Source organism: Rhinolophus hipposideros (genome assembly GCF_964194185.1).
Source record: "Rhinolophus hipposideros genome assembly, chromosome: 24".
Classification (NCBI taxonomy): Eukaryota; Metazoa; Chordata; class Mammalia; order Chiroptera; family Rhinolophidae; genus Rhinolophus; species Rhinolophus hipposideros.
Window position 1 is genome coordinate 24,821,393 of NC_138070.1, and position 24,625 is coordinate 24,846,017.

Here is a 24,625-nt window from a genome sequence, read left to right on the forward strand (position 1 = left end):
CTGAGGGCTGGAGTCCTGGCTTCTTAGTAAATCTGTCAAACTTCCCGGAAAGGAGCCGATGGCTGGTGGGCTGCAGTGCGGAGGATGAGGTGATAGGTATATGCAAGCACATCAGTAGACAGAAAGTCTTGGAAATGCGGTCATGTGGAGGAAGCCTGCAGATGTCCTGCCCGGTTAGGGGGACACAGTAGATCAGGCTCCCAAACCTCGCTTGCCATTCAGATCATCACTACAGCTCTTTAAAAAATACCTATTCCTGGACTCCACCACCTGGAAATTGGGATTCACTAAGTTTGGTGAGGCCTGTGAGTCTACATTTTTTTAAAGTTTCCCGGGCAATAGCAATCACCAAAGTTTGGTAACCACCCGATGATGTGGCATCTGAAATTTACATCTAGCCCCAGGAATTCTGCTGAGACAGAGAGAGAAAGCAATGGCTCTGTTCATTCATCATGATAAATGGTCGTCCTGGAATTATTAGCCACGATTCTTGATTTTTCTGTGGGTGGATCACCCAGGTTATGCATGGTGATTTGGAAAGTCTGCAAAACTCTCCTCCACAAATTGATTGATTACAGTGCTGACCTCTTGCATCCAGAGGTTAGCCAGTACCTGCTCCCAGAAGGGAAACAGAATTAGAAAAGCAAATGTGGCTCCAAAAAGGGAAGGAACAAAATGTGTGCACGCACACACACACATGCAACCGCATCACACACAGTGCACCTGTATAACAGATTTCAGTGACTTGGGTATTATTCTGTGTTGTGAATTATCCACCCACTGCTTCCGTCGAGACTTGAATATAATATTTATGGAGTCCGGAAGAACTATCAGGAGAGCCTGCCCTGGCCTGGAAATGCATTTAGAGAGGGAGCAGGCCTCGGCCACTAACACTGTCAGCGGTGTTAGTGAAGGTGTCCGAGAGCCCCAGACCCACCTTTGCTCATCTCTGGCCCTCCCTCTGCCCTGGCTGGACAGAGCAGCCACATTGCCCAGGAGCCCAGACACTGTCTTCTCAGGTCCCCTGGGAGAGATCCCCCGTGCAGATCCCCAATTGGTCAGACAGTAAGTGCAGGCTGGTCTGGCCCCGCACTGCTTTTCAACTGATCAGAATCTCAGGACTGCGCTTGTGAAGCGATCTTCAGCTCCTACACTCATAGCCTTGGAGCCAGAGGTGAGGCAGCCATTTCTGTGGGCGCGAGGATGGACCTGAGGGGTCAGAGCCCTGTCCCCTCTCTTGACACCAAAAGAAACTGAGACCTGAATTGATAGAAAATACCTAAAACCAGATGAGTAATGTGAAAGTATTTAAATCTTCTTTAGAAGTAGAAGTCCTGGGGAAATAAGCTTCATACACCTTGCCCACCACCACCTGCCACGTGACCTATGGAAGACCCACCGAGGCCAGCCTCCTATTCTAGTACAGCCTAAAAAATACTAACAAGTGTCCAGCTCCACGCTCTCCCTTGGCCATCACTACCTGGGTCTCTCTGGGTCTATTCACTCAAAGAATCAGATTTCCTGATTCAATCCAACAAACCTGGGTTAAGTGTCTGTTAAGCACCAAGCCTGACCTAGGGAAGTGGATATTGTGGGAGCTGCCACAGCGGCCATAGCCTTCTGCCACTCCCTGGTCTTCTATCTCAGGGGACGGGGCTGGAAGTGGTCCAGTTGGTGGAGCAGTCTTTGGATAGCCATCCTATCCACTCACATGGACCTGATTTACCTAAATGAGTTGGCCACAGTCATGATTGGTTGATTGGTCAATTATTTTAATGGGGACAGTTGAAAGAGCTGAAAGGCCTGAGGCTGGCTTCACTGGTTACCGGCGGTGTGACTTGGATGGCTTCACTCCTTTGAAGCTCAGTTTCCTCATCTGTAGAGCTCATACACCTATCTCAAGTGACTAATAAAAACATTAGTGAGATGGCTTGTGGACTAAATGGCCTTCAAGACTGCATGTCATCCAGAAGGTTCATCTCAAATGCAGTATCGCTCAGGCAAGGCATTCCAGCTTCCCAGCCTCGCCTCCTGGCCATCCAGACTGGGGCTGGGCCCCCGAAACTTTACTTGGGGAGCCAAACAGTGCCCTTCGCTGCCCCTCTTATAGTCTTGTGTCAGGAGGAGGCAGATGAAGAGGCCAACCACAGGAGCCATCATTAAAACAAGAATCGTGTAGCCGGCATAGCCGAGATGCACATAATTAGAAATTAGAAAAAGGTCAGATCGCGTCATTATCAGCTCAATCAGCTGCCGAGTGCCACAGCCAGTTAATCTGGCATCTGTATTTTTTACAACCCTGCACACGTAGCCCAACGGACTGTAACTCTTTATCCGGACAGATATACTGCGCAGTGGAGCAGGGACATAAAATGAGAGACCCCAAGCAAATGAGCTGAGATAATTGAGAGATTTATTTTATATATGTATGTGTGTCAGGGCAGCTTTCCTATGCCCTTGAATATTGACATTCACAGATGGGATTGTCAGGAGGACACTGGGGTCCCCCAAATTTTGTCCCACCCTGAGCTCTCAAGATTAGATCCTGCTTTCTCCCCAGCCCCACGAAGCCCACCACTGGACACGAATCCTCCCACCGCCAGCTGGTCTCCCTCACCCCTGCCCAGCCCGCCCCCACCTCCAAGCAAATTGCATGTCGTGCCTTCCGCTGCTCCCAGCAGTCTCCCCGACAAGTTCCCATGGGAATGGCGGACTGAGTTCTTCCAGAGCTGTCCCAAATCAGAGAGATTCCCAGACTGTAGTTTCTGAAGGAACTTCCCTTCCCGGTTAGCCAGCTGCTGTCACGGCACGTTAGGGGAAAACACACCGTAGACAGAAGCAAGTCCATTTCTTAGATGGAGACACCAAAGTCCAGAGAAGAGAAATTGCATCAGGACCAGAACCATGTCTGCTGGCTCCTAATATGGTGCTCCTTCCACTATATCACCCTCCTCTCTTCTCCCGGGGGGCAATAAAATCCTCTTTTATAAAGAGTAACTCCACCACCTCTTCCTGGACCTCCACACTCTGACCCGCTCTACCTCCCATCTCCAACTCCTGGTGGCTTAGCTGGAATCCCCCCTGGTTAACTCCCCTGGTTAACCATCCACTCCAATTCCTCCCCCACCCCCCCACCCCCCACCCCTCGGTGCTCACCAGGCTTCTTTCTTACCTAGACCCACTGATCCCCAGGTTGGGCCCCGGGGCCTCTGACTGGCAGTTGGTAAAGTTCGTAAAATTTGCAAGTTCCCCAAACCCCTTTGAAAGGTAAAAGCTTTTTGTTTTATAAAATCTGATTTACAGGCCCCCAGTGCAGGGCCAAGGTTTTATATATTATGCAAGATTTCAAACTGAGGCTGTAAAACCTACGGTTTCAGTTTCATGCATGGAATTTTTTTATGTGTAAATTTTTTAACATTTATGGGGCACGTTTTAATGAGACTCTGGTGTGGCTCGAGGGACAGATTATGGCTGCCTGACCGCAAAGCCAGCTCCAAAAGGGGGCCCCGCAGGCCCCTGGGCCCACTCTGAGGAGGCAAGGCCAAACGCCCGAGGCTGTGAAGAAGGAGCCAGGCCAGAGCTCTGAGCCCACAGAGACCGTGGCCGGCCCCACTCAGAGTCACTCACTTCAGCCTTCTGTGCAACTCCCTGCACCCAGATAGGAGCAAGAAATCCTACAGACACATAGAAAGGGAAAAGAAATAAGAATAATGTACACTAGCAACGATGAACATTTATAGAGCACTTATCAGGTGCCAGGTGCTCTTCTAAACACTCTACGTATATTTTCTTATTTAATCCTCTTTTTAAACCCACAAGGCATGTGTTACTATTATTCCCATTTTAAGATGAGGACATTGAGACACGAGGTGACATCACTAGCTTAGATCACACAACTGGCAGAGGCTAGAATCACATACGAGTCTCAAGCACCGGTACCCACACTCCTCACAGTAACTCTGCCCTGTAGCTCATGTTTTCTTAGTGCTTTCTATGTACCAGGTCTTCTTTTTCTTGTTTTTCTAGCCACCTCTCATTTAATCCACAGTACAACTCTGAGGGCGTCACTATTATTATCCCATTTTACAAAGGCAGAAAGTAAAGTGCAAAGGTTACGTAAACTGTCCAGAGTCTCCCAATAGGTGGAAGACCCAGGACTCAGCATCCCAAACCCATTGTTCTCGAGGCCTGCTCTGCTATTTGGTTCTTGTGATGGCCCTATGACGTAGTTATTTCTATCCCCACTTCGGAGGAGGAACTCAAGACCTAAGAACCCAAAGCCAATAAGTTACAGAGCTGGGATTTACACCAAGTTGGTCAAACCCCAAAACCCCACCTTTCCTCTGAACGACACTGCTTCTCCAAATTCTGAGGACATCTAAGTGGAAGTGCCGCATTACTGACTTAATAGTGATTTAACTTGTCATGCATGATGGCTTCCATAAAAATGTTCATCCAATCCCCCCATCATCTGGCAGTTCTTGGTCCCTGGTCTTCACCTTTCTTCCATGTCCCACTCCTCGTTCCAGTGATCCTGCACTTCCAACTGGTCAGGAGGTGCTGGTCTGGTCTGGAAAAATTCTGGATTAGATTTTAGTGTTGGCTGCCCCAGGGACCCCCAGGAAATATCAGAGCACATTAAGGAATGTGTGTTTATAAACTCCTTCATGTAAGTGAGGGAGAATATTTCCAGCTTCCTAACTCGCAGAAGTAAAAGGAGAGGGTGAAAAGAAAATACCCTCCAGGGCAAGGGCGCCTCCCTAACTGCTGCGTACAATTTAGTGGGGTACCCAATCTCCAAGCCTCAATCTCATCCTCAGGAGAGATGTGTCCCGTGGTTATGAGACTCAAATGAGATAATGGAGAGAAAAGCATTTTGCAACTTGTAAAGTGCTCTGTATATCATTGTTTTCAAAAGCAAGATTTATTACTATCAAGTAAAGAGGCCACTTCCTACAAGAGAGGCCACTTTTTAGAGGGAACCTTCATGGTGAAGGGAGGGACACACGGACATAAAGAATTGGCGTTTATCAAATAGCTGCTCTGTGTCCAGGACATTTGCATATATTATCTTATTCAATTTCACAACAACTCTACAGTATAGGTAGGCATTATCATTGTCCTAAATTTACAGAAAGTTAAAACACTTGTCCAGAATATCCAGGTAAGACATAATCAGTTCAGGACGTCACACCCATGTGACTTCACAGAAAATGAGGATCCCCAGTCCCGTTTACTTTCCTGGGACCTATGGGGCTAGTGTTAGGAGACGAAAATGTAAGGTTGCAGCTTGTTTTGCTTCTTTGAAGGGTACTTGTTAGAACATAAGGACTGTTTCTTTATTTTGAAAGGGAAGGGAGGGAGAAAAGCTGAAAGATGAAGCAAAACTTGGGGAAAGGAATTAAGGACACATTTATCACATTTGATGACAACATTAAATTAAATGGAATTGTTATGGCTCTAGAAGATTTGGAATAACTTTTTATATGACATTGATTACTTAGAAAAATAGTTTAATAAGTAAGAGTTTTATTCTGATGTAGAGGCAAAATCCCCCAAATTGCAAACACATAGGACAGAGGGTGATTTATAGAACATAAATATAGAAGAAAAACTGAAAAGGATTATTCTTGCACAGCTGAATATGGAATAGCAATAGAAAATTCAACAGGATATTAGAAAAGATTAAAAGACATTTAAAAAAATGTCTATGCTTTTGGTTCCCTGTGGTTTATAAAGCACTTTCACATTATTATCTCCCTTAGCCCTTATCAAATCTTGTGAGTTAGGGATGATCAAGTCTCCATTTCACAAATGAGGAAACTGAGGCTCAGAGAAGTCATGATACTGGCCCAATATCACCCAGTTTGTAAACAGTAGGTCTGGACTCAAATCCAGGCTGTCTGACAGTAAACCCCACAGACTCTCTTCTCTGCCAGGCAGCCACCCCACATTAATGGCATTGCCCATCTTCTTCTGTAATATTGAATAGGTCTTACATATTCATTGCCTCAGAATACCATTAGGATTTACTCTACCTTCTTAAATCTTTAAACCATGTCTATTATCCCATGAAAAAGTAATCCTTCAGCTGTGCTTTATTAGACCAAAAGGTGTGTCCACTTTTGGCCACTGGACACCACTGTCTGGTTTAAGCACAGTATGTGTATATTTCATCTGAGCAAAGCTCTCTGGGTTGATTTTACTTTTTATTTTGTTTTACTTATTTGTATTTTCTGATTCCTTTTTTTTAAATCAATGAATACGTATTAGCTATATTTTAAAAATAAATGAAGAGATATGTGTACTTTTCTGGGTGTGTGAATGTGTGTGTATTACTTCACAAAAAGATTTCAAAATAAGTGAGTGGATAAAATGTTGGTTAAAAATGAAGAATAGTCTGTTAAAGGAAAGCTCAGAGAAAGAAGGAAAGAAGAAACAGAAGGAAAGAAGAAAGGAAGGGAGGGAGGGAAGACAAAAAAAGAAGAAAAGTTTAAGGAACTAGGATTCTTTTGTCTAGAGAAGGCCAAACTAATTGGATAATTTATTCAAGTCAGATGCCTTGTCCAGTGTATGGCATATAGTGAGACGATATTTATGTTGAATGGATAATGTTAAATTAAGAGGGGTTGTGTTGATGGAATCACTAGATATTCTTGGTCCCCACAGAAGGCTGAGTAAGCACTTTCTGTTAAGGCAAGAGAGAATTTGGTAAATTCATGGAAGAACTCAATCAGCAGATTGAATGAACATAGAGGTGGTCTGAGGTGGTAAGGTTCTGACTGGGAGAGCCTCAGAGGAGAAGATGCAGCCACGTGTCCGAGGGAGTTTGGACCTTTCACTCACTCACCTGGAAGATGGCCCAGATCACTTTCTGGGGCCCCTTTTAGCACCGTCAGTGACTTAAGGGCAGGAGTCCTGGTAATGTTCAGAGAATCAGAAAACAGAGAGCACCTGACAGTCCAACCATCTCTTTTTACACACCAGGAAACAGCTACCTGCATTGGTGAGGTAGTCTGACGCTTGGGGGGTAGGCCAAGAGTGAGAAATGAGAAACCAGAGCAGCCAAAAGAGAGAAGATTACCAAAAAGGGTTCTGGAAATCCTGAAGTTTAATGTCCCCAAAGCTATTTGATTTTCCTGGAACCCCATAATTCCTGTCACCAAGCCACTTTCTCCTTAAACCATGCATGCTTTAAACGGCCATTTTCTTTATCTACCTAAATCCCGAGAGCCTGTATTGAGGGCAAAGCAACACAGGCAACCTCGCTTCACATCTTACTTCTGTCCTTACCAGCTGTGTGACTTTAAGCAGTAAAATCATATCTCTGGGTTTCATTTTCTCCAACTGTAAAGTATGTACGATAATGTATCCACATGCAGAGGTGGTTGTGGAGTAAATAACACAAGGCCTGCCATAGGTCTGCCACAGGGCCTGAGACAGTAAGAATAAGAATCTTTTTGGTATTGTTATCAATCAATCGATGAGTATTTATTAAACGCCTTTACTGTGCTAATTACTCTGAGAGACATAACCCGAGATCTCCACAACCAAAGTAGAAAATTTAGACAAGAGCGAATATTTATTCAGAACCTAACTCCATTTTGGGGTCCAATTAATCCATACTAAAGTCACTATGCTCCTCTGCGCCTGGGACAGCACACTCTCCATTAGTTTCAGCCCCATGGAGGAAGCACTCCCTTGGGAGAAGAGCCTGTGGTTGAGCCCTGCACGAGGACACAGTTTTTGGTTTCTGTCTTTCAGTGACACTTCATCTAACTTGGTACTCCAAGCACCCTTAATTAGTTGAGTATGGTCCCTACCCATCAGACAATCCAAATGCCAACGCAGGAACGCCTCAGGTGCATTCAACGCCCTTGAAATGCCAATGCAGCACAGAATGGGATATGGCACCGCTCCCAGCCACGCTGCTCTACTCCCACCAGAAGTCACCATTCTCTGGGAGGGATTCTCGTTTTTTCGTTTCCCTGGGTCTCAAAATGCTAGCCACATGCTGGGAGGGCGGGGTTAAACGGGGACTCCTGTGTATTGCTTATGTCAACATATGTGGGTCTCCAGAGGAAACAAGCCCCCACCCTTTTTCTCACTTTTTATTTTCATATAATTGTAGATTTGCATGCCGTCCTAAGAACTAAAACACAGAAGTACTGCTTCCCTTCTTGCATGACTACAGAACAATTTCACAATCAGGAAATCGCCAAGATCCAATCCACCCACCTCAATTCAGATTTCACTAGTTTTACCAGTGCGCGCGGGTGTGCATGGGTGTGTGTTTAGCGCTGTGCAGTTTTATCACCAGCAGTTTTTATGTGTAGGTTCATGAGCACACTATGGTAGTCAAGATACAGAACACTTCCTCCCTCCCTCCCCCACCCCACTGCCTGGCAACCACTAATTGGTTCGTTATCTCTATAATTCTGTCATTTCAAGAATGTGATATAAATGGCATCACACAGTATATACCATTTGGAGACTTATTGTTCTTTCTCAGCATAATTCCCTTCAAATCCACCCAGGTTGTTGAGTGTATCAATCACTTGTTCCTATTTGTTCCTGAGTGCTCGTCCTTGGCATGGATGGACCACAATTTCTTTATCCCTTCACCGGCTAAAGTATATTTTGGTGGTTTCCAGTTTTTGGCTATTAGAAATAAGCCTGCTTTGAATATTCACATACAGATTTTTCTGTAAATATACGCTTTTATTTCCCTGGGATAAATGCCCAAAAGTACAATTTGGGGGTCATATGGTAAGCATATATTTAGTTAGAAACTGTTTTACTGCTTTCCAGAGGGGCCGTTCCACTTTACATACCCACAAGCAGTGTGTGAGTTTCTAGTGTCCAGTTCTTCACCAGCATTTCGTGTTATCACTTTTTATTATGACCATTCTGTTAGGTGCGTAATGACATCTCGTTGCGTTTTTAATTTGCATTTCCTTGATGGCTAATGACATTGAACATCTTTTCATGTGCTTATTTGCCATCTGTATATTCTCTTTAGTGAAATGTCTGATGTTGTCTTTTGCCCATGTTCTAATTGGATTACTTATTTTACTCTTCAGTTTTGAAAGCTCTTTATATATTCCAGGTATGTTCTTTGTCAGATATGTGGTTTGCAAATATTTTCTCCCAGTCTGTTTGTCCTTTCGGCTTCTTCACAGGGTCTTTTGAAGAGCAAACATTTTAAATTTTGATGAGGTCCAGTTCATCAAGTTTTCCATTTCTGGGTCATGCTTTTGGTGTCAATTTTAAGACCTCTTTGCCTACTCCTTGATCCTGACGATTTTCTCCTGTATTTTTTTCTAAAAGTTTTCTAGTTTGGTCTTTGATCCATTTGTGTTAATTTTTATATAAGATGTGAGATTTATGTTAAGTTTCACTTTTTTGCTTCTGGATGTCCGATTGTTCCAGCACCTCTTGAACAACCATTTCTTGTAAAGCAATTTGGCGATAGTTATTGTGAGCCTAAAGTATGTCCATAACTTTTTTTCCTGTCACTTCTGGGAATTCATCCTAAGGAAATAATGCAGAAACATGAATAAAAACTTTAAGCTTGGAAAATAGTCACTGTAACATTTTTTGATAACATTGAAAAATTAGGAATAATCTAAATGCCCAATAACAAGAAATTGCTTAAGTATGGCACACACACAGAATAACTTGCTACAATAAAAAAATATATTTACTCAGTAACGTCCTCCCGTTCAGTAAATATTTACTTGGTATCCACATGCATTGGTGCCAAGGCAAACATGGTGAGGAAATTGCATACCATCCCTGACTTCTAGAAACACACAGTCTAGAAGGGAGACAAGAGAAAACAACTTTACCACCTAGAAAACTGCATCTGGTAAACTACGGGCAGAAACAGGAAACAAACCTGTATGCGCAAGGTGATTGAAACTACGTTAAAATACATGCATGTGGAAAAGACACGCACAAAAAGAAATAATCATTCTTTTAGGGTGATTGGATCAAGGGCAGGTTTTTTTTTTTTTTTCATCCTCTCTTTTCCATACCTCCCACAACACTTTCTCTTTGTAATAATAACAATGATAAAGGGGAAAACTTCAATGGAGAAATAGCTTCTCGCCGTGAAAAGTTTAAGAATGTCCATTTGAGGAGGCGACACGTACAATAACCCAAAAGTCACAGAAAGGGCCACCACAGTTAGGTGTTCCAGCACCCAGCTATGTCATGCTGGATGATTCAGTCAGTTAGCAAGAATCAGTGGGACATCTGCAAGGTGACCTGTATCACGGGAAGCACTAGGTGCTTAAGAATCGACAGTCCCTGACCTCATGCTTATTCAGCATTCTACCCTTGGCAATTTGTGTATCCCCTCATATGACCCTCTCAACAAACCTGTACAGTCGTCAGGGAGGGCTTGGGACATGGCCCTCTGCCTCCCAGACCAGTGCTGTTCTCAGTACCACAACTGCCTCAAGAACAGCTGTGATAACAGTGGGCTCAAGGCCAGCAAACCATCGGCCGATAGATAATGCGAATTTCAATCACATGGATGAGAAAGCATATACCTGGGGCAGGGGATGGGCTCCTCTCTCATGCTGTGCTTGGGGTTTGGGAACAGGAAGTCAAGACAGCGAGGGGAATGTGATAGAAAACCTGGTCTCACCTCTCCTCCCTCTCCGTAGATGGTGAAGGCAATCCAGGTCCTGAGAATCCACCTGCTGGAGTTGGAGAAAGTCAATGAACTCTGCAAGGACTTTTGTAACCGTTACATCACCTGCCTCAAAACCAAGATGCACAGCGATAACCTGCTCAGGAATGATCTCGGGGGACCCTACTCCCCCAACCAGCCCTCCATAAACCTTCACTCACAGGTAACACCCAGGGCTGGGTCCTCTGTCCTAAGCCAGTTGTAGGAATGTCTGAAGGTCTCCTGGTAACTTAGGAAGTGGATTAGACTCACCAAATCCTTTCCCCATAAAGGTCCCTCCTCTGAGCCACTCCTTCCATTTATCAGGCACCACAGTTCCTTTTTGACCAGAGCCCACCACGGCAGGGCATTGGCATTTTCTAGAAGATGACCAGATCTGAGAGAGACAAGGTCCAAAGTGATTCCTGGCTTCCTGGCCCAAGATACCCCAAGAAATGAGCACAAGAGTTAAGGAGATGGAAAGCTTCCCTGAAGGATGAGGCAGGACTAGACGGCTGGGAATGGACCCAGACATCCCAGCTCCATAGACTTCTCAAGAAGACTTGCTGAGCTCCCTGGGTTCCTGAGAAGGAGGGCTGGGGGAAAGTGGTCCTACCCTGAATCCTGACCACTTAATAGATGAAGACATCCTTCCAATGGGGCTGCTTTGCCCCGATCATTATCTAGTTATTCACCTTACCCTGGAACATCTGTCTCCCTAAGTGTTAGGGCCACTGTAAATGTCACCTCAAGTCACCCTCTCTCGAGAGTCACCTGCCACCTTCATGCTGGGAAGTGGGAAATATGGAAACAGGGACTGTGTGCTCCGGGTGAGACTGGGCTCTTCTCTCCAGAGCAGAATATTTTCCCAGAACCTACAAAATAAGAAAGCTTCCTCGTGATACCTTTCCCTCAAACTCCCTGGTGTCTACGTACTCTATAAGCTCCCCGCTTTCTTCCTCTCTCACTGAGTTTCTGAGTCTAGGACAGATACATGGAGGTGGTTTAGAGTAGCCTCTTCTCATGAGACAGTCAGGCTTGGGTAAACCTGCTAAGGATGATTGGCAAGAGGTGCTGGAAAGGGTGCTTATGAAAAGTGGTGCCGATTTTATCCCTAAGTTTCTAGGACAAATGCATATAATCTATCTCTCTAGGTTGGTAGAGGCAGGGGAAGGGACATGGTGACCTCTAGAAGGCCAGCCAGGCCTTGTACATTTTGGCAAGTATCGCATCAAACCCACCCCAGTGTGATCTCTCTGCGACTCGATAGTGAGTACAGCATGGGACATGAGGCAAGAAGTTTATTTCCTCTTCCCATTGTTTGAAATCACCAAATCACTTTATTACAGACCTGGAAACAGTAGCCCAGGCTTCTGCTTGCTAATATTCTCTTGAAATAGACTCATTCCTTCAGAGTCTTATTGTACTTTCCCTTATGATCAAAATTAGCAAGAAACTTGCATAAAAGAGGACAATAATTGCTCAACGAGCATCTCGTTTGTAATTTATTAGTTTCTATTATTGTGGGTTACCATGGTGACGCGGAGCAGCCCCGGTGACAGGAGAGATGCAAGATAGGCGCCGGGGAGGCTGTGAGGCCTCACCAAATGGAGATGCACATTTTTATCAGTAATTTTCATGAAAATAATAAGTGAGGAGTTAATGAGATGGAAAGCCATCCTGTGGCTATTGTGAATTTTTTTTAAGTGTTGATCTAATTAGAATGCATCGGTCAGGAAAAGTAATGAGGGTTTAGTGCCTCACAGAGATGTGAGGATCATATCAGAAAATTAGCACCAGTCTTTGGAAATAATCAGGTCCTCGGAGAGGCACTGGATTTCCCCTTCTGGGCCTTCCAACTCTACCCCCAGCTCCGGCATTGGAAGTGTACCAGGGTAGTAGGGGAAGAGGGAAGGCCAGCAGGCTTAGCAGCCACCGCGGCCCCTCAGGGTTGGGGTCCTGAGGCTGACAAGTGCGTCTGCACAAGCAGGGTCACTGGAGACACAGGGCTGGCAGAGAAGTGAACATGAGCAAGGTCTCAGAGATGCTGCCTGTAAAAGTCAGTCCTCCTGGGATCACAGTGCTTCTGAGCTCCAACGAAAGAGGAAAGAACTTTGATTTCCATTACTACCCACATCAGATCTCTGCCTGACTAAAGCTGGCCCTGAGGTGGCTACTGCAGAAAGCCTCTGATCCACTTAGAAAGAAATCAGACAATCAGGCAAAAACAAAGACACCAGAAAAGAGAGGAAAAACGGCTCAGCGAGGCATTTCTCAAACTTGTCTTTTCATTTCCTCTGACTGCCACCACCTACTTAGTTCAGGCTTCAGAGAGTAAATAAAGTAATTACACACAGGCTACTGCCAGGGCTTCCTAACCTGATCTCCTCTCCTCTCTGGCTGTCTTCAGCCCTCTGACACACCACACAAACACACACACACACACACACACACACACACACCCCTCTGAAGCTTCTGTTCCTGGATTTATCTTCCTAGCACTCTTCCTAGCACTTTGATCAAAAACTGTAGTTGCCCCCCAGAGTTTTCACATCCTTCCCATGACAGTTAAGGCCCTCCCATGTCACCATTCTTCCATGTCCATCTGTTTGGGTGAGGGCTCCACATCTCTGAAGGACCAAATCCAGCCTCTTCCCCAAGGGCAGTAACAGGACTGCTCTCCCAGTGGAAGCCTCCCTGATACCCCATCCAGAATGGATTTTTCTTCCTCTCTAACAGCTGGAGCTCTTTGGGCTATTTATATGGTAAATATCACATGTGACTTTGTATTGTAGTCTCTTGTGTAAGCTTTACTTCCTCTCTTAGAAGACAAACATTATTTGAGTAGAGACGGTATAGCATATATTATTATAACCCACACCTGATGAAGGCTACCAGAGGACCTTGTGCATGAGACAGCCAGTGAAAATCTGTCGAAAGAAGTAATATGGTTAGAAAGACGGAGAGAGACCGAGAAGCAAGAGGAAGCCAGAGGAGGAAGGAGAAATAGAAGAAAGGGAAAAGGAAAGAAAGCCATGCCGAGCATCTCGTGCAGGAGGGAGGTAGAGAAAGGCTGAAGGATTGGAGGAAAAGGGCAACACGGGAAAGAGACTCAGACCTGGAGAAGGGAAGTGAGGTGAAGAAAGTCAGAGACAGAAGAGATGGAAGGAGGACTGGTGGCCATCGTAAGATGAAGGATGTCTGAGGTATATGGAAAGGAGAAGGGACCAGGACGCACCATGGGCTGCCCCGTCCACATCCCCATCCAGGTCAGGCTCCTGTCACTGTCTCGCGGATGTCAGCTGTGACTAGCATGGGCCTTCCCAAGAAGGACAAACCCGAGCTGCAAGAGACTGTTCAGTGCAGGAGGTGGCCTTGGGATCAGGGCACAGGAGCCAGTACGGAGAGGAAAGAGAAAAGGAGTGTTGGGTGCGTGCGTGTGTGTGCGTGCATGTGCGTGTGTGTGCTCATTTGCCATGACTCGATCTTAATCTCTCCAGCCTAAAATAGCAGCACTGAGTGCCAGCCTGGCCCAGGGAGGGGTGTCTCCCCTCTGGAATATGATTCTTGGGATCAACATTCCAACCACCCGCCGGCTTTGTTGAAAACTGCTGGCTCATGGGTTTTTTTTCCATGTGCTAATCATTCAGCCTTGCGTTGCAGAGTAGGAGATGTGTTTTTCTATTCAAATGGGTTCCTCCCTCACCCCCATCTCAGATGCCATACTGTGTCCCCATCCAACTCTATGGGGTCTGGGCATGTTCCCTGCTTGGCCTTCCATTTCTGTACATGAGTTTTCTCTTTGGGGATGCAATGGGAATAAGGGTTCGGGGAGACTGCTTCTACCAAGCCGGAGAACTAAAGCACAGTTTCAAGGACTTGGGCCACAGCCTGTTCTTTCCATGCCCCTGGGAAGTCACCCTGTACTGTCCACACCTAATGACACCCAGGCTTCCTGATGCCTCAGATCCCAGGCTTCTTGCAGGGGCAGCTCCTCAGTAAGGAGGCTCATATTAGACTCAGACTCGGGGTTCTTCTGTCTTTATCTAGATGGCACAGACTAAACCATTCCACTGGAGAGAACCTAACTCCAGCCTCACGCAAGTATTAATTTGACCTGAAATCCATCCCTCTGTCTCCATGGAGATTTAAACCTCAGCTCTATGCCAGGACAAATTGAGCGGAGCCAAAGTTCTCATTCAGTGGCCTAGCATTTGGAGGGGCACTTACTGTGGGCACCATGCTAGGTCCTCTGAGAACACAGTGAATCATGTAGGAGGAATGCCCCGTCTCAGTGGGAGGCACTGTGAGTGACAGTGGAGGAGATAAACTATGTGAGCCACTGAAGGCTCAGGGTGGAGGGAGCACAGAGGAAGGGCAGGAAAGGAGCCGCAGAAGAGATAGGAGAGGAGCTACAGGAGGGAGTCTGGATTGAGTAAACCACGTGTGTAGCCTGAGGTTGACCAGTCACCACTCAGCATCCTTCTTCCTCCCCCAGGGTAAGCCCAGGCCTAGTCTACTCACCCTCATGGCCAGGGTCTGTTCCTGCTCAGAGACAGAATGAACAAACCTCCATGTGGATTAGACAGGCCAGCAGGATTAGACGCCCATTGTGATTGGCGAAGTTGCAAAATTACGGTCTTGGAGGAGGGGCATTTCAGGCAGGCTTGCGAGGCGAGGGAAGGTGGGGGGTTAGTAGACTATCTGGGAGCTCTGAAAGTGAGTGTTCCCAGGATAGAGAGAGGTCTGGGAGAAGCTAAGGAACAGAAACAGCCTCTCAGAATCCCTGGAGAGAAGGGGCAGTCATTCATGCATTGTGCACCTATTCAAGCATCTATTGAGCCTGCGCAGCTCCAAGAATATAAAAATGGATATGACACGATCTCTGACCTCCAGCTGTAATGGTGGAGTGTCTTGCAGGCAAAGTTGTGGGAGACTACGCTTTGAGGGTGATAATGATGGCCAACTGCCAAAGATGTTAAAAGTAGTAAAGAGCGAGGTAAGGGGGTCGTTGTTGGAGACACACTAGGGACAAACTAACTGAGTAGCTACCTCTTGCATTGCTCATAGGAGACCTGGCAGAGAAAGGGGAGAAGGTCAACACTTATTGAACCCCCTCCATCTCAAACACTGTGTGTACCAGGTGCTTTACATGTATTACCTTATGTACTCCTCACAATGAGGCTGCAAGGTGAACATTAGTTTCTCCATTTTGTACCCAAGGAAAGGGAAGTTCCAAGAAGTTAAGATACTGGTCAAGGTCACACACCTAATAAGCAGCCAAGTCTGGGATGAGTTACTCCAGAGTCGATGTTCTACTTAATATAGTAAGTCCCTTTACTCTTTTGTGTCATACACAGGAAGAACCAGGAGTCCTGGGCCCTGGGTGAGGAGGGGTCACTCTACCTAGATGTAGCTCAGGAATTTAGAGACTAGAGAGGAGGAACCCAATTGCTGGGAAACAAGCTTTTGGATTTGCTAATGGGTTGAAAGCAGGGAGAAGAGAGGTACAAAGTGAACCCAAGTCTGAGATTCTGAGCTTGGCTGACTAGCTATAACTGTTCAGAGATGGTACACCCTAAAAAATAAGCAAGGGACTGATGAGTCTGTCCCTCCTTGGGGAGTGTGGACTTGCCTATTGACCTGTGCACGGAGTTTGTATTTTCAAGATTAGCAGGAGGCCAAGTAGGTGGGGGGCAGTCACTTCAGCCAAGCCCCCAGAAGTACTGCCCAGTGGCCAAGGATCCTGAGGACTTGATCAGTGAGTTTTATGGTGGGGCAGAGATAAGGGAAGGGGGTGTACCTGCAAGGTCACCACTGAGATGGCAAGGGGACAGCCCCGTACCAAAGTGACAGGAAGTTGAGTTCCAGGAGTTATCCTCCCATAGGCATTAAATCTGTCCCTCCTGCCAGTTCCCAGCCCTCAGCCTTCTCTCGGGGGATCTGGGGACCAAGAAGGCCCTTCCAGCCAGGTGAATGAAACCTGAGCAGGTCTCTCCTGTGAAGGCATGTTCCCTAAGATATGCAGCTGCGATGTGTCCCCACCAGCCAGAGGGCCTTTCCCTTGAGACTAAAGCCCCCAACAGGAGTGGAACAAGAACAGGATCTGGTAGCTTTTTACATGTGATTGGCTTTCCTAAGTTTGAGAACCAGCTTTTCCCGGCCTGAGGCAGGACGCTAGCTCTTCCAGAATGGAGGGACACTGCCAGGAATGGGGTAGCTGGGGACAGTGGCGACCTCCCCGCCCCCCCTAAGGAACATACTCACCCCAGGCCAAAGCCCAGGCAGGCCACACATTTATTGAGCATCTACCATGTGCCCAGCACTGTGCTCGGCAGCTTGGGGGAAGTCAGATAGACTGCTTTTTCCCTCAGAAAACCCACAAGCCAAAAAACCAAATATACAAAAAACAAAACAAAACCGGCAACCAAACTAGGGAAATGAGACATGCATGCATGCATAGGAAAGAGCCATTGTGCTATGTACCTCCATCCACTACATAAGGCCCACGGGAAGCATTAGAGTCAAGAGGATGGGCCATGGGCGTGGGCGGCGTTCATCTGGACAAGCTTTCCAGCAGAAGTGAGGCACCCAAAACCAGCTCCCCACACCCCAGCGCTGGCAAGTCCACAGACAAACCCACCCTCCTGGGAAGCCTGGGGAGGCTTTGGGGAGCCTATATGAGCTGGTGGATCAGCAGAGACCCCTAGTGGCTTGGTGGGGGGGGTGTGGCAGACAGCTGGGGCCCATCAGGCAGAGAGAGAGAGACACAGAGAGAGAGAGAGAGAAATAGGTGGGGGGAGGTGCTCCCTCAACACACTTACCTTCCACCCACCCACACAATACAATAAATCTTAGGGAATGGCACTGTTTTTTTCTAAAATCCTGAGGTGGATGGACCTTTGCAAGTCATCCAGTTCACTCCCATTTCACAGGCATCCTAGTAAGCTAAAATTCCAGCGTTTCAAAATAACTTGAGAAAAACTTTTCTATTAGTTCTTTCCTTCACTCTTTTACTTCTTTCTCCCATCACAGTTTATTCCAGAAATGTCTTCCTTTAGTGGACATTAAGTCCCGCTACCCCCCCTCCCCCAGGCAGCATAAGCCCTTTCCCTATTAACAGCGGCTGTGGGGTCAGACACAGCTCCTCCTAGACTGCTGGCAGACCACAGTGTCAGAGTTCATAGTCATTGTCAGCTCCTTTGTGCATCGCCCCACCCCCACCCGCCCCTCCCCCACCCCCACCCGCCCCTCCCCCACCCCCACTCACCCCTCGCCCACCCCCTCCTGCTTCCAGTAATCACAAAAAGCCTTTCACTTTTTCTTAGTAAGGTCATTCTTTTGAGTTAGTCATCTTATTTTGTTCCAAAAATGAAATTTGGAGTAAAAGTCACTCAGTGACTCCTGTGGTCCAGCAAAAGTGACTGAGGGCCCGGGAGTGAGGGCCTTGCAGCTGATCCACCGGTGTATTCCAGGGGGTGTGAGCTCTCAGCCATTCTCAGCCTGCTCCCCCATTGCTCTGACCCCTCCTGAGAGGCTCTTGACTTCTCTGTGTCTCAGGGAGACAGCAGGTGAGGAGCAGAAGAGGGCAAGCTTCCTAGGAGGCCTGTAGAAGCCAACTTCCATCTGACTGACGTCCCAGGAGACGTCCCTCGAGACGTCCCTCCTGGGAAACTATGCAAGTTTTCAGCTTTTTGGCTTATTTCCTTACTAGAAAGTAAGAGGCCACACACTCCCCAGTCTGATGAAATGGCTTCACCACAGACGCCAGGAAGGTGCCCAGGATTCCCAGGCTTCTGGCAGTTTCCAGAATCTTGGGGACACCACTGCCATGCTTGTGGTGAAACAAGACAAAGAGTGCTTGGGCTGGATAACTAGCACTCAGCCCCTGGTTTCTGGACCATTCAAGCAGGAACATGAGACTGGATGCTGAAAAACATCACTAAACCTCAACAAAATGTGTTCCTCACCTTGGAGCCTGGGAGGAAACAGCTTTATTTGGGTCTAGACAGCGTAGCACCCACCTGGTTGGAGTCTGATAAACCCCAAGAGGCAGGTGTGGAGAAAATAATAATACTGTGCTTAGCCAACACTTTCTCCCAAGGGGTTCCCACAGCCGTCATCGTAGCTCCCTCCTCAGAAAAGAACCGTAGACTGTTTCCAGAGATGCAGGACCCTGCTGTCTCCATAGAGACAGAGGCTCAACCTGAAATAGCTGCAAAGTGAAGTCACAGAGCTAGTCAGGGGCTCAGCTTTGGTCCAGGAAGTTCTTAGGCAGGGAAGCAGGAATGAGGGGGACACATGGCAAGGACTGACCCCCCTCCCGGCCCCAGCTACGTGTGCAGCCCCAGATGAATCTCTTCTGTTGCTATGAACCCAAGTGGACCCCTAGGATAGGTTTTAATCTTGGCTGTGCCATTCCCTAGCTGAGTGATTTTAGCCAAAGGAAGTGGGAATTAATTTGTTGTGTACCTAAATGGGCTGTGCTGTGCTCATGTGGAAGCCTGGCGATCTGACCCCAAAGCACATCTCTCTGTGGGAACATCAGAGCTACACTCAGAGCCAAGAGACCTGAGTACTGGGCACAACTACTTACTGAACTATAAGAAGTCACTTTCATTCTCTGCACCTCAATTCCTCTTCAGGCAAATAGAATAAGCTCCCTCCTGCTGACCCCATAGATAGTGGTGAGATTCAAATGAAACAATGTAGTGAAAGAATGATCTCTAACATTCAGTGTGTATGATAAATAGGTAGCTTTCAGACCCATCTGATCTTTGGGACCATCGGAGGGAAGTTTGTAAATGCAAATTGCTGAGGCTCTGATTCAATGACCTTGAGAATCTGTGTCTTTCAAACCACAGCCATGCTCAGGTGGGTTTGTGAATCAGCTCATATTTACAAATGTAAGGGGTGAATATCATCTCCCCACACCTCAAGGAGGCCAAGATTTTGCTTCCTGTTTCTGCCCAGCTAAGATGTGGCCCGCCTGGCACTGCCCTCGGTCTCTACCCCTGAAGTCCTCTATTCCATTCCTTTGCTTAAAGAACTTGGCTGCCTCTCTGCACCTCCCAGCAGAGACTCAGAGTAGGAGGAAAGAATAGGAAAAAGAAGGCAGACATTGCCCTGAGTTTCCCAAGCCAGGTAAGCTGGTATGGAGGCGAGCCAAGCACAAGGCTGAGAAACAGCCCGAGTTTGAATAAGCAGATAAAATGTCCAGTGATGGTAAGGGTTCACCCTTCTGCTTCTGGCTAGTAAAATGTGTATTGGTAGAATCCCAAGGCCTACCTCTTGTATTTTATTTTACTGACTTTGTGTTGTTCTTGCTGGATACTTTTGGCGGGGAGGGGGGCGGAAGAAAATCTGGAACAACTTTTTATGTTTGAAATCCCCCAATATCCTTACCCAATAAGGAGCCCCCTAGCATGGATGAGTCCAAACAAAGAGACCATTGAAAAGTCATTGCCATGAGTTTCAGGGTGCATGCATGGAGGGACCCTCTCCTCCTCTATTACATTTACCTTCCAAGTTTGCTCCAGCTTCAAATAACATCAGTACTGTTCACATCCTGTGAGAACGGCTGGCTGGAATGTTGGATGAGAGGCATTCAACCTTGAAATAGATGTATAGGTGAAAACTTGGGCTTTCAGGGTTCCTGAACGTTAGCACTGGATAGACATATTCTATAAATGAGGGACTGAGGCCCACAGAAGTGCCACAACTTGCTGGTTCCCAGACCCATCATCTTTGCTCTGATGTCCATGCTGCCTCCGTACTTCTGGGTTTGGATTTTCTGTTCACCTTGCCTTGATTAACTACTTATTGAACCCCTTTGATTGAAGAAGTACCTTGCTGCCCAATGCTTGGCATAGGTGGGTGTTCAGTAGTTATGGATGAAGGAAGGCTGTGTAATCCTGGTGCTGCGAACCAACTGAGGATCTTGGAGAAGACACTTAGGTTTTTTGCCTCGGCTCCTTATTTGTATATCAGGAAGTTGGATAATGTGGCTTTTACGGATCCTTCTAGTTCCCAGGCTTCTGCAGGTCAGACTTGGTGTTAGACTTGAACTGCATGAGCAGGAAGACCAAGAGTTCTGCTCAAAGAAGAAGCCTCACTGGCTGAGAAGTGCTCACAGGGTCCCAGAAAGGAGAAGGCAGGGCAAGAGCTGCCCTCCCCTTCCCCAGGGTCACAGCAGCAGAGGTGAGCCAAGAATAGAAGCAAGATGGAGAGGTCCCACCCAGTACAGGCCGGTGGAGGACAGAGAGCGACTTCAGTTCTCTGGGTGCTGCTCCTCTACTCTGGGACCAGGGACCATCCTGCAGGGTAAAAACGGTAGCGCTGGAGATGCCAAGGGGAGTTCAGTGGGTCAAGCACTTCTTGAGAGGCTCTGCACTTTCCTGGTGCCAGGGTCTGGGAGGTGACTCACCATGGCTGTCCCCTGGTCCTTTGATACTCTTTCTGTGTCTGTTGCTGCAGGTAGGGAGTCATTGGGCCCAAGGGTTCCTTCAAACACATGTTTTTCCCCACTCCACACTCTAGACCTTCCCTGGAGGCTGAAGGCCCAACCTTCTGCCCATCCTAACATAAAAGCCGGGAAATTGGGATCTTCTTTTCCCTCCTATTTGGTCTTTTTTCTTGACAGTTCATCTGTTTAAATCCTGACAGCTCATGCCTTAGGAGTCCAGGCTTTGAGCATGGGCATGTCAGCCCCCGGTGGCCATTGGACATCTTGTTCAAGCCCTGTTTTCAAAAAAGGAACGATGGTCAGAGGAGCTGAAAGACCCAGGCAGGTCTCCTATGGCTCCTTCCACCACACCACATTCGCTGCCTGTCTCACTTTCTCCAAATAAAGCCCAGAGATCCTGACCTCTCACACACCCAGTTTCTTCCTCACAAACTCCCAGAGTCCCCAGCCACCAAGCAGGGAGGGCTCCCCTTCCTGCTGGCCTGCGGCCATGCGTCCTTCCCCTCATGCCACAGTCCTTCAGCATCTAGTCCGAGCACTTCCTTGGCCAGCTGATAAACAGCAATGTGGAAATGAACAGGGAGCCAGGAAACAAACAAACAAACAAACACGGTCTTTTTAGCTGCTTTGGCTACTGCAGAAACTAACTAAGGATTGTCCACTGGGAAAATGGAGCTGGCAGGTTGACAATGTGGGGCAAAGGGACCCTGTTTGCAGTGGAAGTCTGTGTTTGGGGCCTGAGGAAGAGGAAGGAATAGATGAAAAGTGCTGAAAAATGAGGCTCATATGTGATGCCCTTGGAAGATGGTATATGAAGAGGCTAGGGTTGCTGTTTTCTTAGTATTATTTAACAAATATTTTAGTAGCCACTAGGTGCCAGGCTCCCAACTGGGTGCTAAGGACACAAAGAAAAAATGTTTTGTGTGTGGAGCTTGGTGTAGTAAATGCTGTGATTCAGATACCGGAAGTGAGGCCCAGGGGGTGGGGCATACGGAGATCACTGAGTGTGAAAGATGACGAGGTTCTGGGAGCTAAAGCCAAGTGTTCAGCCCAGGATGCACATTAGAATCACCTGGGAACTTTTAAAATACCAAAGCCCTGGCCACACCCCTGACCAACTAAATTAGAATCTCTGGAGTTGGAACCCAGGCACCAAAAGTGGAAATTCCAAAGTGAGGCCAAGGTGGAGACCGCTGGTTCCTGAGGTAATTTATGTCTCAGGTTTGCAGGGACATAGAATGACTATGGTTGATTGGTTGGTTGGTTGGTTGGTTGGTTGGTTGGTTGGTTGGTTGGTTGTTTTTTAATATTGAGCCTTCTTATTCACTCTTTTTAGGAAACCATGAGAATTGCCTTTCAACTATGGGTCTGGGGAGGAGCAGGAAGAAGGAAATAGGGAAGGCAGGAAGTGGGAAGGGGAGAGGAGGAACTGGGGCTGTGACATCTGAGCATTTAGTGACATTGTCACAAACCACACCTCCCTTACTGCCAGGACCTCCTGCAGAATTCCCCCAATTCCATGTCTGGAGTCTCCAATAACCCCCAGGGGATTGTGGTCCCAGCCTCAGCGCTCCAGCAGAGCAATATCGCCATGACAACCGTCAACTCACAAGTGGTGTCAGGTCAGTGCAGGGGATTGTGGGGACATCCCTGGGAAGAGAGAGGGTGGCCCTGAGGGGATTCCAGGGGTGGGGGTCAGGGCACTGCACAAATGTTCTAGGAAACAGGAGGGAGGGACTCCCTGATGAGTTTCTTGACTAAACTGTTCTATAAGTTTATAGATGATTAGCACCAAGACCTGGTTGTGATGGTTTGGCACAGATTTGGGTCAAAGTCTCATGAGCCCCTCAGAGACCAAGCAAGGCAATTGTCGCTTCCCCCAACACATGCCACCAAAGGCTCTAGACCCCATCCCCCATCCCACCCCTGCCCACAGGGTCTGAATATCTCCAGAGCAGACGGTATTTACATATAAGTGCCCTTACTCCCACCTGCCCCTATGGCAGGGGACACAAAACCTGGTTGTCTCCTCAGGTGGAGCCTTATACCAGCCAGTTACCATGGTAACCTCCCAGGGTCAGGTGGTTACCCAAGCAATCCCCCAGGGAGCCATCCAGATCCAGAACACACAGGTGAGTGTGTGTACGGGTGTGTGCAAATGTGCATGGGTGTGGGGGCGGGCAACCATGGTCACTTACCATCTGCTAGGTAAACCAAGTAACTCATTTACTCCTCATTATTCTTCTAAGAAGTAACATCACCCCCACTTTACAGATTTGAAGCTGGGTATTGGAAAGGTTTTATCAACTCCTGGGATTTTGCTGCCTCCCAGGTTACATCGAAGGCTCCTGCACTTACTAGTCCTAGTTTCCACTCAGAGCTGCTCTGTAGCTCAGTGGGGCAGAGCATATGCACAGGGGGGCCGGGGGAAGAACAAGCGGATCTGAAATCAGAGGCCTGAGATCTGACATTAACTCTGTCATCGTGGATAAATCACCTAACCTCTGAGCCTCGGAGTTATCTACAAAAGGGGGATTAATACCTCTGCATATAACCCTCCCTACCTACAGGGCTGATGTGAGGGCTCACCATGGTAATGGACAGGAAGACAGTTTGCAAACTGTAACGTCCCCCAGAAATGCTAGCTATTGGATGGTTCATGGCAAATTAATCCCTCTTACACCCTCTGCATGGCTGTTTCCTCTGTCTCCTCTCTCACTCCCTTCTCCCTCCCCCACGCCCATTCCTCCTTCCTCTCCTCTTCCCTTCTCTATTCTCTGAGGGGCTGGTGTGGGGTAATGGGAAAGGTGACCTCCCAGGACCCTAGAATGAGTTGGGAAGGGGGTTGGCAGAGAGAGCCTGCCGTCACTATGGCAACAGGTCCCTAGCTGCTGGCCCACCTGGCTGCTGATGCTGACTTTTTCTCCATGCATCCTGAAGGTTAACCTTGACCTCACCTCCCTCCTGGACAATGAGGATAAGAAGTCCAAGAACAAACGAGGAGTCTTGCCCAAGCACGCCACCAATATCATGCGTTCTTGGCTCTTCCAGCATCTCATGGTGAGTGTGTGTGTACTGGGGGTGTGAAGGTGCCGTGTGCTGTGCGAATATAACCCTTTGGGTACCAGACTCCATTGTCATCCCCAGATCTACAGAGGGCATGCCCTCGGAGATAGGCTCTCTGATAGGGTTATTATCTTCCAGAGGCCAGGTCAGAGGGGAGGCTTAAGTGGGACCTAAAGCTGGGAGACTTTCTCTAGTGTTTGCTGCTGCCTCCTCAGAAAAAAAGGGTGATGTCAAAGACGGAGTAGGGCAGACAAATTCTGAGGAGAGTTAAGTAGTGGGCAAGTGTACGGAATTGTTTTGGGAACAGAGTGAGATTCCATGGGGGCCAGGACTGTACTTCCTGGTCCAGAACCCTTCTCCTCCAGGCAGCCACGTTCACCCCTGCTCTTCTGTGGAAGGAAATGTTCATTCTT

General features: G+C 47.4%; 1 protein-coding gene across 7 annotated transcripts in view; it reads left to right on the forward strand.

Moving 5' to 3' along the window:
- PKNOX2 (PBX/knotted 1 homeobox 2) overlaps positions 1-24,625 on the forward strand; it is a 257,738-nt gene that overhangs the window by 214,167 nt on the left and 18,946 nt on the right. For 6 of the 7 annotated variants that reach the window (XM_081037159.1, XM_081037164.1, XM_081037160.1 and 3 more), the window contains 4 exons: positions 10,677-10,865; positions 22,639-22,768; positions 23,181-23,278; positions 24,087-24,206. In XM_081037159.1, the coding sequence (XP_080893285.1) occupies positions 10,677-10,865; positions 22,639-22,768; positions 23,181-23,278; positions 24,087-24,206 (537 nt within the window). The remainder of the gene's footprint in view (positions 1-10,676; positions 10,866-22,638; positions 22,769-23,180; positions 23,279-24,086; positions 24,207-24,625) is intronic. The other variant, XM_081037165.1, reaches the window with a different exon arrangement.